Source organism: Prosopis cineraria, unplaced genomic scaffold, assembly GCF_029017545.1.
Source record: "Prosopis cineraria cultivar Desert tree isolate PC_DT_omini unplaced genomic scaffold, ASM2901754v1 PC1, whole genome shotgun sequence".
Taxonomy (NCBI): Eukaryota; Viridiplantae; Streptophyta; class Magnoliopsida; order Fabales; family Fabaceae; genus Prosopis; species Prosopis cineraria.
This window is the reverse complement of record NW_026555332.1, coordinates 33,680,493-33,699,581: the sequence shown is the minus strand read 5'-3', so window position 1 is coordinate 33,699,581 and position 19,089 is coordinate 33,680,493. Positions and strand designations below refer to the sequence as shown.

General features: G+C 27.4%; 2 protein-coding genes and 1 long non-coding RNA gene across 5 annotated transcripts; 2 read left to right on the top strand and 1 right to left on the bottom strand.

The window, feature by feature from the left end:
- The first annotated feature begins 8,350 nt into the window (after positions 1-8,350).
- Positions 8,351-9,174, top strand: LOC129287924 (17.5 kDa class I heat shock protein). The gene has a single exon (XM_054924211.1). It carries the CDS (start codon positions 8,479-8,481, stop codon positions 8,935-8,937), a length of 459 nt encoding a protein of 152 aa, XP_054780186.1. The 5' UTR covers positions 8,351-8,478; the 3' UTR covers positions 8,938-9,174.
- Positions 9,175-11,720: 2,546 nt separating this feature from the next.
- Positions 11,721-15,232, top strand: LOC129287933 (uncharacterized). 3 transcript variants are annotated; one of them, XR_008587845.1, is made up of 3 exons: positions 11,721-11,838; positions 11,939-11,980; positions 14,546-15,232. It is a non-coding gene; the product is annotated as an uncharacterized LOC129287933 (long non-coding RNA). The 3 variants fall into 3 exon arrangements; XR_008587849.1 differs by having other exon boundaries at positions 14,342-15,232; XR_008587844.1 differs by having other exon boundaries at positions 14,334-15,232.
- Positions 14,115-17,896, bottom strand: LOC129287914 (uncharacterized). Its single transcript, XM_054924200.1, has 3 exons — positions 17,576-17,896; positions 17,309-17,485; positions 14,115-14,912 (listed from the first exon to the last, which is right to left on the bottom strand). Exons 1-3 carry the CDS (start codon positions 17,858-17,860, stop codon positions 14,247-14,249), a joined length of 1,128 nt encoding a protein of 375 aa, XP_054780175.1. The 5' UTR covers positions 17,861-17,896; the 3' UTR covers positions 14,115-14,246.
- Positions 17,897-19,089: the final 1,193 nt, after the last annotated feature.

Sequence of the window (19,089 nt, the reverse complement as noted above, 5' to 3'; positions counted from 1 at the left end):
ATTAAAGCATTTTCAACAGACTCACATTAGTTTTAAACATCCCAAATATAGTTTAGAGCTATTATAATATATAATATATAACATAGTTTATCAATTATAATATATAAAAATGAAAAGAACTTACTAACTATAATATAATATAACAATAAAGTGACAATATTAAAATTAATATATAAATCAAATATGATTGAAAATATAATTAGAAGTAGTAAAGAATAAATTGATTAAAAATCACATGATGAAACTAATGTGTTTGTAATATTAATATATATATATAAATATAAATATAAATAAGCCAGCTTGTTGGGTTCGCAGGCTAAACTTTAAAAAAATAAACCTAATTTATTTAACTAAATAGACTTAATTGAAGGCCTGAGCTTAGCCTGAGCTTATTTAATAAGTAGGTTAGGTTAAGTTTAAAGTAGGTCAGGCTATAGACCCCTGTTAAGGATCTGGCCTATTTTTACCTCTACCCCCCACCGAAAAGCTCTAGTGCCAGTGGCTGGACCACCCCTATAGACTAGCCACCTGAGCAGGGACAAATTAATTTTTTTTCAAGGTGGCTAAGGGGGTTTTGAATTCACAAATTAAACTTTGTTTTCACTTTTCATGCAAATACTCATTAAGAGTTTAATGATTACTTATTATTTTATAAATAACTACTTGTTAAATTATTAATAAAACTTATTAAAAAATTTAATATGCACTAGTTTTTATAAATATTTACTTATTTTTATTATCAAGAATGACAAGTCTCCATTTATAATTAACAAATAACCATTTGTGAAATGACAAATTATGTTACTAGTTTTAAAAATTTCTCTTGATAATTTGATAAATAAGTCTCTATTAATAATTTAACAATTAAATATTTATGAAATGATAAGTCCTATTACTAGCTTTAAAAATTACTCTTAATAATTTGATGAGTAAATTTTAGTAAAATAACAAGTTCATATGAGCTTTTAATAATAAAAATAAGTAAACATTTATAAAAATTAGTTCATATTAAATTTCTTTAATAAGTTCTCGTTGATAATTTAATAAGTAACTAAATTGTTAAATGATAAGTCTCATTACTAATTTTAAAAATGTATCTTGATAATTTGACAAACAAGTCTCATTAATAATTTAACAAATAATTATTTATGAAATAACAAGTCTCATTGCTAGATTTAAAAATTTCTCCTAATAATTTAATAAGTTACTTTTAGTAAAATTACAAATTCATACAAGCTTTTGACATGTAAATTTTGGGTAATAAAAACAAGCAAACGTTTAGAAAAATCACTTCATAGATAATTTCTTTAACAAATCTTCATTGTTAATTTAACAAGTAATCATTTATAAAATAACAAGTTTCATTACTAATTTTAAAAGTTTCTTAATAATTTGACAAGTAATTTTCATAAAATGACAAGTTCATATAAACTTTTGGTAATGACAATTAAACATTTGATAAAAATTAATGCATATTAAATTTTTTAACAAGTCTTATTAGTAATCTAACAAATAAGCATTTATAAAATAACAAATCCCATTACTAATTTTAAAACTTTCTTTTAATAAATTGACAAGTAAATTTTCGTAAAATGATAAATTTATATAAACTTTTGATATGTAAGCTTTTGATAATAACAATTAAACATATATAGAAATAAATGCATATTGAATTTTTTTTAACAAGTTTCATTAGTAATCTAACAAGTAACAATTTGCGAAATGAAAAGTAATCATTCAGCTCATAACAAATATTGGCATGAAAAGTGACAACAAAATAAAAAATATATACAAATTTGCATTGTTCACTAAACAAGTTCAAATTAGTATATCAAAAGCTTATATAAACTTGTTATTTTATTAAAATTTACTTATCAAATTATCAAGAAAAATTTTTAAAGTTAGTAAGGGGATTTGTTAAAAAAAATTTGGTGATTTTTATAAATATTTACTTGTTTTTTAACTAAAATTGTACATGTTAAAAGCTCACATAAACTTAGTATTTTGTTAAAATTTATTTGTCAAATCATCAAAAGAAATTTTGAAAGCTAGTGACAAAACGTGTCATTTTACAAATAGTTACTTATTAAAATTATTCATGTAAACTTATTAAAAAAATTTAATATGCAGTAATTTTTATAAATATTTATTTATTTACTAAAAATTTACATGTCAAAAGTTTATGTAAACTTATTATTTTACTAAAATTTATTTATTAAATTATTAAGAGAAATTTTTAAAACTAGTAACAAAACTTGTTATTTCACAAATGGCTAATTGTTAAATTACTAATTGAGACTTGTCATTCTTGGTAATCAAAATAAGTAAATATTTATAAAAACCGTGCATATTAAATTTTTAACAAGTTTCATTAGTAATTTAAAAAGTAATCATTTATAAAATGATAACTAACCATTGAGCTCCTAGTAAATATTGACATGAAAAGTGAAAATAAAGTTAAATATATATATACATAATATAATTGAAAGGAATTGTTAGCCTACGTTCTTTATGGCTAAGAGAATGTGAGTTCAAACCCCACCTTAGCCACATTAAAAAAAATTAATTTGTCTCTCTCTCTAATCTAGTGACTGGTGTTGGAGTTTTAATGCTAGTGATTAGTCTGGAAGAATGGTTTGGTCACCAATGTTGGACCTCCAACAGGTGATAACAGTGAGGACATTTTGTTGTTAAAAAATGAGGAATAGGTTTGTCTTTTCACACTAAAAGTTAGTTACATTTTAATCCATTGGTCCTGTAGTGTGATTTTAGAATCATTTGGTCCTTCTTTATAAATAAAATGCTCCAAAGGTCCTTCACTATGATTTTTCCTTTTTTATTCCCCCTCTAAATCCCAATGTAATTTTTTTAATATTTAAATTTGCTATTTTTTTATTATTAAAATATACATTATACTTTCCGTACACTTAAACAAATTGGAAACCCATTTCTGAGTCTTATAGTTCAAAAGTAAGATTAAAATATAAAAAATTAATCATTTAATCTTATAGTTTTAACTTAGTTATAAGATAATCTATGAACTTTAATTTATTATAACTTAATTCTTATAATTTTGACTCTTTTGCAATCCAATCTTTGAGTTTTGACTTTTACAACTCAATTTTTATAATTTTAACTATTTAAAATACAAGTCTCCATATTGTAAAAAATAAATTGATAAATATTACAATTATGTTAAAATTTATTAATAGAAATCAAATTAAGTTATAATCGAGTTAAAACTATAAAGATTAAATTATGAGTAAAAGTTTAAAAATTGAGTTACAATTTGATCAAAATTATAGAAATTAAATGATTGATTTTTCATTAAAATATATTTTAAAAATTATTTTAAGATATTTTATAAATTTTAAAAAATATCTGTAACAATATACTAAAACAAATTATATCTTTTTTTCCTTGGTATGCATAATAAATTCTGCTTATGGTCACATCTCTAATTTTTTACATATTTGACCCAACTAGCATTAACTATCGCGTAAGATACACAGGAAGCATGAGCATAGCCATCGTTATATGTAAATATACATACATATAAGTAATTGATAACTCCATACCTTTAATCAATAAAATCACTTCAAAAAATATACAATTCAAAATAATAACAATTACATAAATAATTAAAAATAATATAAAAAGCCACACAATTAGTTCTTAAGATGTATGGCTCATCAAAGACTACCAGAACAATACATAAATGCTTTCCACAAGGCTGGTTCATTAGCTGTGATAATCATTAATTTCTGAGCAACAAAGCATCTCTAATACTTTTGGGGGTAAGAATTTACAGATGACTGCACCTGTGTTCCATGGAAGCAAAAAAAAAAAAAATGGTTTACCACAAGTATTCTTACCATAGATAAAAGTTTATTCGAGTCATTACCAAATACTAAATATGAATATATTTTTTATTAGGATATCAAATCTTAATTTATCATATTATAAAAGATTAACTCAATTTTTTAGATTAACTCGCGTTAGCTCACCACAAGGCATGCGGCTAACGTGATTTTATCCAAGCTTTTAGGGTTATCTCGAATTCTATCTTTTCTATATATTCAGAGGCATTATCTTGAACTATGACGTTTTGTCCTTTATAATATGAATCGCTCATATTACCAAAAACCAAAAACAAAAAAAAAAAACAAAACAAAACAAAGTGTAACGTTTTGAATAGGTAAAATTTTTAGAGAATTTAAACCAATTGCAATAAAAAGTAGAATAATTTAATTATAAATAAATTTTAAAATATTAATTCAATATGAAACATGAAATAAGAGGTTGCTTTACTTTGTGGTACTGTTGTGTGAGATATTTCAATAGAAAATAAAATTCAGTTGAGTTATAAAATAGTTTTTATTTTAGAATTTTTTTTATTGTGAAAGTAAGATAATATATATTTCGCATAATTAGATATAACATGAAATATAAAAAATTCATGTCATTTACCAAGTAAATGAACAAAGTGTAGCTTTCTAAGCAGGTGAAATAGTAGGTAGCAAACAAAAGAAATCAAGAAAGTAGGTGAAATAATTTTTAAAATTTGAATCATTCAAAATCACGCCAAGAAAAAAAAACCACAGAAATTTGATGAAAAAAATACATGGACCACAAACTTATATTTATTTATTGTAAGAAACTTGTAATTCTATTCCAATCAATTTCATAAATATATTTCCAATTGTTGCATGTCAAAAACATTTTATTGACTTTATGTTCAAGAGAATCCAAATTGTATATTCTATTCTAATATTTTCTCATTTATTCTCATCAAGTAATCAATTCTTATTGGCATGTGATAATTAGACTGCAAATTGCTCACCACCCGCCATCAATCAATTGCCCCATCTGTGTCAACAAAAAGCAGCTCGTTTCAAATATTATTATAAATAAATACCTAACACTCTTACAATATAAATCACATGTAATAAGATTATGATACTTACAATATATTTTCTTTTGTTAGTTTTATATATTCTTTTATTGAAAATAATTATATTTGAGTAGAACCATCAATTAGGATCGAGATCATAGGACCGGCCCTTTTAAACCCAAAAAATCTAGGGCCGACCGACTACTTTAAAATGTAAAATAATAATTCGGATGAGAAAAAAAGAAAAGAAAGTAATTAAAAATATTAAAGATTTGAGAAGATTAGAAGATCGAATATATTTTATTAGGATATTTTATTAATTAAGAATATTTTGTTTTAATTATCATAATATTTAAATTATTATTATATTTTCATTTAATTTTAGAATTTCAAAAATTTCCAGCATTTTATTTTAGGGTTAAAGTTGAGGTTTATAAATAGCGCATTAGCTCATTTATTTTAGACATACATTTAATTAAATAAAAATTACTGTTATCTTGCCTCTCATTTGAGTTTTTTTCTTCTTTCTATTCTCTCCACTGATTCCTTTCTCCCTTTTCTATATTTTCTTCCCTCTTCTGCTTCCTCGTTTCTACATTAATTGGCATCAAAGCAAAGTTCCCACCATTCGATTTCTATTACCAAACCCTTTTTTAGTACCAAGAATTATTATACAAAAAGGCTATGGGAGATAAGTTTATAATCTAAAACTCTTTAAGTTACTCGGTACCATTCTTTAATCCTAAATTCTAGATCCCTTGCCATTTATCTCTTTTTCTTATTCATTTTTCTTATTTTTCTTGTTTGTTTCTACTTTCTTTTATTTTAAGCCACTCTACCATATTTCCTTCTTTTTGATATTATTTTGTTTTCCTTCCTTCCTTCCTTTATTTAATTATTATTCTATTTTTTCTTTCGTTCATTCACTCATTTGATTTTTTTAATTTAACTCTAAAAAAAATTGACCTTATAAATAGTTTAGCCCTATGTCTAGGTCAAAATTTTCCCTAAACTACTCAAAGTTTCTATTGGTTTCCCTAAAGGGTTTTCAGGCCTTTGAAGATTACTATGAAAACTTTACTTATATTGTTACTTATTTAGCATGTTTAATTCTTGAGAAACTTTTGAGTTTTTGGAGGGTTAGACTTGTTGAATAAGGTCATCACCTTTTAGGTGAAAGCACCTTGGAAACCTTTTCTTAAATAAGATATTAGAGCTTTCCAATAAAAAAATAAAAAGATCTCACCTTCCATTGCCTACAATCATAAAAAAAAAACCCACATTCAATAATGATGTTATGGCCTCATTTAATTGCCAATGTGATTATATTAACCATCATCGATATGATTATATTGATTGTTATTGATATAATTATCATTGTCATTATGATTATGCTGATCATCACTACTATGATTTGGTTGATCAATCAGACTTGAATTTTATATGTTCACACCTTGAATTTGTAAGAAATAAAATTGATGAACTCCAAAGCTCCATTCGATCCACATTAAAAGAAAGGCATTGCTATCAAGTGGAGAAAGAGAAGTTATATCAAAAGAAAATAACTCCTAATCCTCTTAATAGTATCTTAAAATATAAACACTCTAATATTTTGACTTCTAAAGGAGATAATATGCCTAACCAAGATTATGTACCTATATCAGTGGTGCTAGAGAGTAATATTATTGCTGATTTTGAGATTGAGTCATGTGACAACATAGAAATTAAAGAAGTTTAATTGATTCATGTTGAAGCTTTTACTTCTATCTTAGATATAAGCGTTGTTGGGACTCAAGAGGCAACTCTTAATCAAAAAGAAGAGAAATTATGAAAGCAAAGTCTACACATGGTAGTTAAGAATTTTGAAACAATTAATGATGGAATCCAATTTCAACTAGCTCCTACTCTACCTAATTCATCTACTATGCCCTTTAGTGCTGATGTTATTGAAAATATGGAAGCACATACTATTTGCGAACCATATGGTTCTCTCCAATATTATCTTATTTGTTGGAAAGGATTTTTAGATTTGTATGTTGTGCTTCTATATGCTCAAATTATTTACAATTTATTTGATGTCATTTATTGATATCTGATTTGCTAGAAAGGGCTTCCAAATAGAGACACAACTCAGAATCTCTCAATGCCATCGTACTTCCAGAGCATATCCACAATTTTACTCTCCGAAGGAGAGTTCTTCAAGCAGGGGAGAGATGATGGGAAGAAAAAGAAAAAAAATAATTAAAAATATTAAATATTGAGAAGATTGAAAGATCAAATATATTTTATTAGGATATTTTATTAATGAGAAATATTTTATTTTAATTGTTGTGATATTTGAATTATTATTATCTTTTCATTTAATTTTATAATTCTAAGAATTTCTTGCATTTAATTCTAGAGTTAAGGTTGAGGCTTGTAAATAGCGTTTTAGCTCATTTGTTTTAGACACGCATTTGATTGAATAAGAATTACTGTTATATTGCTTCTCCTTTGAGTTTTTCTCTTCTTTCTATTTTCTCTACTGATCCCTTTCTCTTTTTTCGATATTCTCTTCCCCCTTCTCCTTCCCTGTTTTTACACCACCAGGCCTTTTAAGTCTTAAAATAAAATGGCTGGCCTTTTTAAGTCTTTCTATAATTTTTTTAAAATTTTAATATTAAAAAAATTAAATACTACATTAATTTTAAAATTCTAACCTTATTTTACAAGGATGAAGAAGGAATATATAAAAAAATTAATATTTTTATTATTGTTAAGGCTCCACAAAGAGAAGAATGAAATTATATTAATGTTCATAAAGATGAAAATCATCAAAATTTTGAGAATGATGGTAACAAAGTCTAATTATTATTGGCATTGATTGTGATATTGCTTTTCATTAGACTTAAATTTATTCTTATATATTTAATGTTATGTGTAATAAATTTTTTGAGATTTTAAATATATTTTTTTAAATTTTTAAATTAAAAAATAAAAAATATATAGGATCGGGCCTCCTTAAATTCTAAAACTTAGGGTCAGGCTAACTAAAATAGAACTCTAAAATATAATCAAACTTTATAAGTTTAATCTATTTAGGTCCTAGCCCATCAAGGGTTGACCTGACCTTAATTGACATCTTTATATTTGAGACATTATCAGATATTAAATATATTTTTTTTTTTTAATGAAGGATTTAAACATTGATTCTCTATGTCATGGGACGCTAGCTTTTTCTGTGTTGTTACAATATTTTAATGTGACCCCAGTAGATTCCATCACAAAATATACCAAAACATCTTGGGCCTCGGCCCATCATGATAGGATCCAAAAGAATTTGGGCCTGGACCCACTCGATCATCTGGGCAATTCCTTCACAGTCGGTGGCCAATAGTCGAAGCTTGAAAACTCCCAAACATTCTGGATTTCTCAACACTTTTCTCGACAGGACCACATAACCCCCCTCTCCCCCATTTAAATACCCCAACCTATCCTGCACTTCACCGTCAAGAATAGCAAAGCAAAAGCAAGCAGCTAAGCCAGTATCAGCACTCGCTTCTCTCATTCTCTGTTGTTATTCTCTTTCGAGTTTAGAGACAAACATGTCGTTGATCCCTAGTTTGTTCGGTGGTCGAAGGAGCAGCATCTTCGATCCCTTCTCTCTGGACGTATGGGACCCGTTCAAGGACTTCCCTGTCCCTTCTTCTTCACTGGGAAATTCAGCGTTCGTGAACACTCGCGTGGACTGGAAGGAGACTCCAGAAGCTCACGTGTTCAAGGCCGATCTTCCAGGTCTGAAGAAGGAGGAGGTCAAGGTCGAGATCGAAGACGACAGGGTGCTTCAGATAAGCGGCGAGAGGAACGCCGAGAAAGAAGACAAGAACGACAAGTGGCACCGAGTTGAACGTAGCAGTGGGAAGTTCATGAGGAGATTCCGGTTGCCGGAGAATGCGAAAATGGATAAGGTTAAGGCTTCCATGGAGAATGGGGTACTTACTGTGACTGTTCCGAAGGAAGAGGTTAAGAAACCTGAGGTCAAGGCCATTGAGATCTCTGGTTAAAGAAGATGAAGAGTTGATGGCATTCTCTGTTTTCTTTCTGGGTTCGTATCTATGAATGAGTCTTCCTTTGTCTTATAATATTGGAGAATCAATTTTTGTAATATAGTGTGTTGTGCTTTCTGGAAATTTTAATAACCTGGTGATGGATAAGAAATGGTTGAAGAGACAGTCGTGTGATGCATAGTCTGTTCTTGGGTTGTCATATTGAAATAAATTGTATTTTTAAATTTGTTTTAATTATTGTTTTGATTATTTAATTTTAATTTTTATTAATTTATTTTTTTAAATTTATTTCAATTATTAATTATTAATATAGGTTTTTAGAGGAGGAGTTATCCGTTTTTAATAAAATAATTAATTATTTTTAAATTAATATTATTTTTTTAAATTTATTTTTATTTAATAAAATATTTAAAATTAAAATAAATATAAAATAATTTATTTATTATTAATATTTTTTTAAAATAAATTAATTATATTTTAAAATATAAAAAATGTTTTTTTAAACAAAGGGAGTAATAATAAACCACAAAATATTGATAAAAATTATATATATTAATGAATATAAATATAATTATATTAAGTATGGAAAAAATTTAAATATAAATTTGTGCCAAAAAAATAAGTATGAAAAATATATTTAGAAATTTTAAGAAAAAAATATTTCATAAGAAATTATATTTTTCTTAAATTATTTTCTATAATTTATTAATTCAATTTTGTTTAAAGGTTTAGATTTTTTTTCAATGTATTAAAGAATTTTCATTATAATTATTTAATAATTTTTGTTCAACGGTTTTCTTTTTTACAATTTTTGCAATACCGAAAATATTTATTATAATTAGTGCATGGTTAGAATATAAGGATTTTTTATTAGATAAGAATTGAATTTCATGTTCCTCAATCTTTTTCTAAAATTTTTCGTTTTTTCTATAGTAAGGTCTTGTTATTCTTATTTTTCAAGCTTCATGTTTACATGGTGTTGAGAATATTAAGACTTTCTGAAACATATGTATAGGATAATGTTTTCTATAAAATCTATTCCTAATTTCATTGTACTGATTTATTTCATTAATTTTTAATTTATATTTACCTATTTGTATTGGGACATCTTTTACTTTTAATTCTATCATATTGATTTTTCTTTCTATTCCTTTCATTCTTAATTTTATTCTTCTTTTTTCACAATTCATTTGGTAATACATTAACTTTTACTATTAAAATATTTGCTCCAATATCTATTAAGGCATGATATTTTTAGATCTATATTTTTGATAATTGAATTTTATGATAATATAATATAATTTTATCATTTAAATAATTAATTTTACTTTTAGAATTATTATCGTCTAATAATTTATATTAATCATAATTCTTTTCATTTGTATCCTGTATGGCTTTACTTGATTTAATAAATCTTTTCCTAATATTATTTTACATTACTTATCACTATTCTTTTCTACCCATAATATTACATTTATTACATCTTTTTATCTATTCTAATTAAATTAGATGTTTTATTTCCTTCATTTTTTATTTTTAAATTATTTTTTATAAATTCTAACTGAATACTACTTTTTTCTATTTTATGGTCAACTAATGCTATTACTTCTCTCCATATAGCTCTTTTTTTTTTAACTTCTATTAATATGTAATTATCATTATTTGTCACATCTATTCTAAGTGTTTCTAGTCTTAAAAATGCTAAATTTGAAGTTATTGAAATTTCTGCTAAATAATCCAGTAGTATTTTCGTGCTTTGTGATTTATTCAAAGACAATCCTCTTTTAGTTATTAGTCTTTTTTCTACAGTTAGACTTCTTCTAGGGTTGTTAATGTTTACATTTAAACATAGAGGATGACCCTATTCAGTTATAAACTTATACATTCAATACACCCTTCTAATAATATGTTTAAAATATCTCGGCTCCCAAAGTCAATCCAAGAAGCTGCAAAACACTATTTTGAAATAGTGACTTAATATTGAGTATAGATTAGATATTACTCAACAATAACTGAAGTTACTTCAGAAAAATTTTATCTTTCCATTAATTTTATTAAATTTGGAACCACCAAAAAACCTTTTGAATGTGAAAAAGAAGAAAAAGAAGACATAGAAGAAGATGAAAATTTTCAATATGAAGTTTCTACAATAAAAGCCCCATAGTTCAATATTATATTTCAAGAAATGAATAGAACCACGACAGCTGATGAAACCCAACGAATTTATTTCACAGGACTAACAACATGTATATACTCCGTCGGAAAGAATAGTTGGATGGTCAAAAATTTTAGCCAATGATATGAAAAAGTAAAAAGTTATTAGATGAACAACCCAAAGATCACTAAGAAAAAAAATATGCCAGGTGTTATCTGAATATGTAAATCATAAATGCAAATATTGTGATAAAAGAAGAATAGTTGAAAAAAATTATGAAGACCCCACAATCGATTTAAATATCTTGGAGCAATCTACCGACAATAGAAAAATATAAGTAGCCGACACATAAAGACAAGAAAGAAAGGTGGCCGATGAGGACAAAATAGCTGACACATGAAGATAAGGAAAGAAGGTGGTCGACAAGGACAAAAGTTATCTTAACTTCAAAGTAAAGTTAGAATTATTATTACTTTACTTGTAATTTTGTCAAAAATTACCATTGCTTTAGGATTAAGTTTTATCTTTAACTAATTGTAGTTAGGATAAACTTATAACCAAGGTTGGTATGTCAATTTTATATAAAGCCATGTAATCTCAATTGTAAAAAAAATAAAGAACCTAGAAGAACTTGTATCAGATTTCAGAGTTTTTTGATCTCTGCCTTCTTAGCTTCAATAAAATTCTCTTTCAATTACTTCCATTTTACCTTCACCATTTTAAGTATTAAACAAGTAACCCAGGTATGAATTCCAAGTAATTTTTTTTCAGAGATTAAGAATGAATTATTATCTGAACCCTAACATAGTGGTAATCCAGTGATAATCCTTATGCTTTTTGTAGGAAACGAAGGAAGGTTGGGCTGTGATGATCTAAATAGAAAAGGTATGTGTCGGATTGAAGTTCTAGCTTGGTAATTCTCTATATGAAAGAGGATAGAAATCTTTTTATGACCCGGATCATTATTTGTCGAACTCTGTGGTAGCATATAGCTAATCTGTTGAATTATGGTATCAGAGCAAGGTTATCACTTGTTAGAAGGAAGATAATATAAACTTCATAATCTCTAAAGTTATATTAGAAAATTCAAGGTGTTCTTGCTTGGATTTGTATTTTTTGAATATTTGTCTACATATTATTGAAGCTTTAGATTCATTTTAGCAACAGTAATAATGAATGTAATAAAAATAGTAGAACCAAGATTATATGAAGTAGAAATACATAAACTACTAGAAAACTATTATTTACCAGTAAATGAACCTTCATGTTAGTTAGTACTTTTTATATTAGGAGGAGATGAAGATAGTACATTTAATCAAGTAAATTGAACTAATATGTACATAATGAAACAATTAGAAAGTTATATTAATATAAATATAGAAGACTTAGTATAAATATATAGCCTAGATGAAATAATAGAGATGTTATTCATAGAAGAAAAAAGTGTGATAGAATAAGAAAATCCAAAAAATAAATTATAAAAACTAATAGAACTAGCAAAAACATTTGAGCAAAAAATATATGAAATAAAGAAAGATTTTAATGACAAAATAGGAAAGGTAAAATATGATATAGAAAATATAAAATATAATATGCAACATATAAAATATAATACCCAACAAGTAATGAACGCCTTAGGAATAGACAGTACAATGGAAGTAGTAGATGAATGTTCTTAGATTAATATGATGAAAATAGTTGAAGAAGAAAATATAAGTATTACTGAAGAAAAATAAATAAAAAAAAGTAAACGAAAATATGAGACAAACAAAAATAATTACAAAAAGGACAAGAAGTCATAAATAATAATTTATGGAAGATATTTGAACAAATTGAAAAATTAGAACTCCAAGAATATAATAGAAAACATGGAAGACAAAATTCAATAAAAAGTGAAAAACAAAAACAAGAAATAATAGAATTAACAGAAGAAGATAGAATTAAACAAAAAGAAAGTAATAGATTTAATTATTTTTAAATTAATATTATATTTTTAAATTTATTCCTATTTAAAAAATATTTACCGTTAAAATAAATATAAAATAATTTATTTATTATTAATATTTTTTGAAAAAAATAAATTATTTATATTTTAAAATATAAAAAATATTTTTAGACTAAGGGAGTAATAATAATTAACAAAATATTGATAGAAATTATATACATTAATGAATACAAATATAATTATCTTAAGTATGGGAAAAATTTAAATATAAATTTGAGCCAAAAAAATAAGTATGGAAAAATATATTTAGAAATTTTAAGAAACAAAATAATAAAATATTGCATAAGAAATTATATTTTTCTTGAGTCATTTGATAAAAATTAAATTAATTTTAAAATGTTTTTTCTTATATAATTTCATATAAATATGAAGTCATTAATATATTTTATATACTATTAATTAAATTAAGTTAAAATTCAATTTATATTTTAAAATTAAAATTAAAAACAAAAGGAAATAAATTATAAGTTACATTTTTTAAGATGCAGCAAGATGCCGTTGTTACGAAAACAAAATCTCGTTAAAGTCATGAGATTTGACCTTACAGAAATAAAGACACCTTCCAAACATAATTTACAGTAACTCCAATAATGCATTACAATTTAATTATTTTCTGCCACATATTTTACAGCCACTCCAGCTGGAAGTACAAGTTAATTATTTTTACTTGCTTCCATCTCACCCTGTTAAATTTCTTGTATTAAATACATTTAAAGATAATATATTTAACAAAAATAATTTAAATTATTTAATTAAATACTTCTTAATCTTATATATTTATAATATTTCTTTTAAGCTTTAGGTATAAAACTTTTTAATTTTTTAATATTTCTTTTATTACCTTTTTTTCCTTTTCATTTTTTTCTTGTTGTATGATCTTGCATTTTTTTTTTTTTTAGTGTCAGAGGATACAGATTTACCCTCCCTCTCTCCCCCTCTCTCATTTTTTTCCCCATCTTTCATTCTTTTTTCGTCTCCTTTGTCCCATCAAATGTTTCATTATACCATGCTAAATTTTTTATACTAAATACATGTAAAGATGATATACTCTATAAAAATAATTTAAACCATTTAGTTATATACTCTTTAAGCTTGTATATTTACAATATACCCCTTAATATTTAGATATGAGATTTCTTTTATCTTCTAATAAACTAGACGAGTCTGTATCTCCTTGGCCTCTAGCTCGCATGAGATGATTTCGCTTTCTAATTTCTGCAACTTTCTCTTAAGTCGAGCAGCCTGGCCTTGAAGGGATCGACTGAACCTTCTAATCTCCGATGCTTCGAATTCGGCCTTGGCCTTGACATGACTGTCATGGATGCTAGCAAGGCTCACTTCTTCCTCCTTATAACACTGAACGTGCTCCTCAGGTTTGAGGCAGTTGTCAGAAGTGTTAGCAAGTCTGACTTTCTTCTCTTCGTGATGCTGAATGTGTTTTTCAGGAGAGACATCCGCAAAGCCAATCGTGGTAGGTATTAACAGATGCAACAATGACCGGGCCTTCTTCACAAGAGATCCCCAGAAAACTGAAAAAATTGCCATGGCTATATCCCGAGAATCATCAATATCAATACTTGGAGTAATGTCTGTCTCCTGAGGATCGCCAGTATTTGGAGCAGTCTCCATATCCTGAAGATCGCCAGTATTTGAAGCAATGCCTGGATCCTGAGGATCCTCAATATTAGGAGCAATGTTCATATCCTGAGGATCGCCAAAATTTAGCGCAATGTCTGGACCCAGAAGATCTTCCATATTCGAAATAACCGACAATGAATCCTCCCACACGTGATGACTGCAAGCACCATGACCCTGTTTGAAATTTACTCTTCTGTTAAGGCAGAAGCAATAGTCCTAAAGTTATAGCGGACCAAGAATAAATTCATGATATTCTAGGCCAATGGAAATCATATTTATGATATAACAGCAAAAGAAAAAGGGAACAATCTTCTATATCATATGTTATAAACTCTTGATCATACATATATAGCTACACCGACATCAAGACCTCCAATCCTGAAAGCCCTTTTACCATTGCTTTCGATCAATACGGGGAGGAATATTGCAAAAGAAGATGGTTGCCAAATACCAACATAATTGATTTCTGTTAAGGATTAATGTGTTTCAGACCATTTATGATTGTCCGGCATTTAGGAATAATGTGTTTCATTTCTTTATTGGGTTCAGTAATCAGTATTAGCATTATCCCATTACTATTTTTACGTCTGATAGTGACATATTTTGAGAATGTGTTATCTTTGCATGAGAGTAGTGGTTTTATTTACAGTGTTGTGTCTTGAGCGTGTACGTCACAACTACTACTTTGTCCTTTGTAAACACTTGGCTCTATTTAACCCCCAGATTGAAATATGAACATCAGCAACTAACTTCAGCAAAAGCTCTGCCTTTTTTTTTTTTTAATATAAAGCCACAGAAAAATCGTGAAGAGAGATAAAAAATCAGATCATGTCAGATCTGCATCCTGAAGGCGAATGATTAAAAATTTGAAAATCCAAATTGTCTTCAATTGCCTGGCGTGATAGCATATCAGTGTATCAGTCAGTTTTTCAAAACACATGCTTGAAATTGACCATCTAGTCTTTCATGACAAAATCTTAAATATAAGAACAAAGGCATGAACATATCTATCTACTTGTTTCAATTATTGTCTATGGGTCTCACAAGTCAATCTTAAACATAAGAACAAAGGCATTCATATATAGGATACTATCTACTGCACAATAGCCGGCCACAAACATTCTGCTATCTCTGGTCCGAATTGTTAGACCTCATTACTTAATTCACACCTATTAAGAAAAGAGGCAAAGTTGGTTGTTTGTATTTAATCTGTAAAAAAATTGCGATACTTTCCCCAAAATACACCCTCCCACTATGGACATTTATGATTGATTTTCAATACGCAAGGGTAGTTTGAGAAAGAAAGTAATAAATAATGCAGACAATAGAGACTGAGCTCTTAAATAGGAACAAAACAAAGCTAGCTTGCATAGCACTGGAGGGAATACAAATTTGAGCCAAAGGCTCATTAAATCTTCAGATTTTAATGTGCATTTGTAAGAAACAAGAAGAGATGTGAGGGGAGCACATTCACCATGTTCTCATTACCCTGAAACAATCTAAACCGTTCAGATTAAACAACTTTTTTTAATTTTTATATTTTTAAAAATAAAAATTTATAAAATTCTAAATAAACATATTTATTATCAACATGTACCATTCATATTTAATCAGATTAATCTAAATTTAATATTAATTTTTATAAATTGACTGTATAGATTTATTCTGTACTATTCATATTCAAAAAATTTTAACTTATTATACAATTAGATTCAAAACAGTTTGAAGTAAATCTTTATAGTCCATTTATAAAAAATATTAAATTTGAATTGATCTGATTAAATACAAATGGTACAAATTGATAATAACTTTTTTCGTTTAAAAATGTAAGGCATTTTTACCGAATCTCACCCCAACAAAGTAATTACCTACTTTCACACTAACTCTATCTTTCCATACTTACCCCTATCAAACACCCTATAATAAATATAAAATCATTATCAATAGGAACACTTTTGGAAAAAAAAGCAATGATTACACCTCAAAAGATTGAAAATACCTTACATTTTTAAACATTCAACTCCTAAAAAAATGTATTACATTTTTGAACTGAGGGAGTAATAAATTTATTAAATTTTGTATTTTTATTTAAACAAATAAAAAAAGTAGTTTAATCTGAACCGGTCCAGATTGTAATGTGCTCCCAGATGTGATAATGCTAGAGTTTTCCCGAAATATAAATACCTTACAGTTATTTCAACTACCTCTTTTAAGGCATAGAAATATGGCCGTTACAGGCTTGAAATATTTATTCATATGACTCTGCACTAAACATCGAATAAGACCCAGAAAACTAGACCATAGAAACAACGAATGGTGCCTAGATTGCCAACAATTTAAAGCACAAACCTAGGAAAGTTACTCAGAAGAAGCTACAACAACACAATTTTATCACTCGAAGATTCCAGTTACAATGTTACAAGTAGTATCAACTCGGGACCACTAATAATAAATATAAACCAAGTCCAACAGCGAGTTAACAGCAGACACAAGCAAAGAAGAGAGAGATAAAAGAAAAAAGAAGGAACAAAACAACACATAACCTGTGGGTTCTAAAAAAATTAGCATACCTGTTTAATGGGGCATGCAAAAAAATAGAGCCCCTTATGGGGACCACTTATAGCTTTGACTCTCCTGCAAACTCCGGCGCCACAAGAACAAGTCGGGTATGTATACTGAGGAGGACGCAAGTAGCTCTCATCAATAGGATCCTCACACCATTGAACAAAATCCTTACATTTTTTCCCCTAAGAACAGAAACCAGTCACCACATTTGACACAGTAAAAATGGGAGAAAAGATAAGGCAATCAAGAAGCTGAGCCATTGGCGACATTACTCTCTTGATGGGGCAGACGTAGTAGCTCCGGCCACAGTTCCGATCATTCTTGGCCTCTCGGACCTCGCAAAACCCATGGCCACACCGGCAATAAATATTTGGGATTGTGGAATTAGGAGGAGGGATGGGCGAGCGAGATTGTTTGAGAGGGCAGTGGCGACTCCAGTGACCTGGTTGACGGCATCGAAAGCAGAGATCGGCCGGACGGTGAGTTGTTTGGATGGGAGTGTCCGGCGAAGGAACTTGAAAATGGGGAATGGGTTTAGGAGCAAGAGGGCACTCCATTTCATTTCACACGTTTTTGTTCACATTGCGATGGGATTATAATTTATATAACACGCAAAAGCAGAATCTACAGTCTACACTCGATCCCATTCATTGCTCTCTCAAAAGACGTGGTGAACTATCAACAAGCCGGGCGTGGGGTCCCCCTCCCTCTTTTTTCTTTTCCCCCTCCATTTCTGCTCTAATCTAACTGTACAATCAGATTGGTTTTCCCCTCCATTTCTGCTCTACTCTGATTGTACATCTTTTGATTTGGAGTGTCATGAATATTAAAATATTATATAAATATTTATTATCTCCAAATTTTAAACACCTTATTATAATATCTTTCAATTGTTGTTATCTAATATATTTTATTCACTTAATTAATATATTTGTATTTATAAATAGAAGGTATTTTAATTGTATTTGACACATCAAAAATAAAAAAGCTCTCTATGCTCTTATATTTTCAGCATAGTTTTCTCTCTTCTCTCCTCCTCTCAATTTCTATTTTCATAACATGTTGTCAGCATGACAGCTTTACTCTTGACATCGCTAGGTGAGTATTCTTATAATTATTGGATTAGAAATTAATGCTTGTGCCAATGAACATCTTTAATAGAGATGGAGGCATTGTCGGTTGAATATTGAGCAAATCTCTATCATCCATATACTCTTATTATTTATGTTGTTATTGAATTTATTTTTTGTTCAATTATTTTCTTCCTCCCTCAATCAATCAAATAATTACATATTGTGTTTTACATCCAGAAGTATGAGGCACAATTTAATTTTAAAATAGTGGATCTAGAAGTTATTCACATATAATATAAAGTGGATCATAAAATTATCCATATTTAATATACAATGAATCATGAAGTTATTCACATTGAAAATATAAGATGGATCTGGAAGATTACCACTATAAAGTGGATCTGAAAGATTACCAAATAAAATATAAAGTAAATCCTGAAGTTATTTACCTATTATTATGGATACTGATTTTATCCAAATAAAATATAAAGTGGATCTTAAATATTTACATTTAATTATTTATTTATCCTATGTGCACTCAATTTCTTATTTTCTAATTTATCATATATATATATATATATAATATTTGTTTAGCTATTTACATATATAATTTTTAGAAAAATGAATCTTGAAGTTATCCATCCATAACATAAAATGGATCATGAAGTGATACATATAAAATATAAAGTGGATCCCGAAATTATTTACATAAA

Excerpts from the sequence above, each read along its gene's own strand:
- LOC129287924 (XM_054924211.1), top strand. The coding sequence starts at position 8,479 with ATGTCGTTGATCCCTAGTTTGTTCGGTGGTCGAAGGAGCAGCATCTTC.
- LOC129287914 (XM_054924200.1), bottom strand. The coding sequence starts at position 17,860 with ATGGAGTGCCCTCTTGCTCCTAAACCCATTCCCCATTTTCAAGTTCCT. Across the intron at positions 17,486-17,575 it reads ACGTCTGCCCCATCAAGAGA|GGGAAAAAATGTAAGGATTT; the intron begins GTAATGTCGCCA and ends TTCTGTTCTTAG. Across the intron at positions 14,913-17,308 it reads TTGCATGCCCCATTAAACAG|GGTCATGGTGCTTGCAGTCA; the intron begins GTATGCTAATTT and ends AATTTCAAACAG.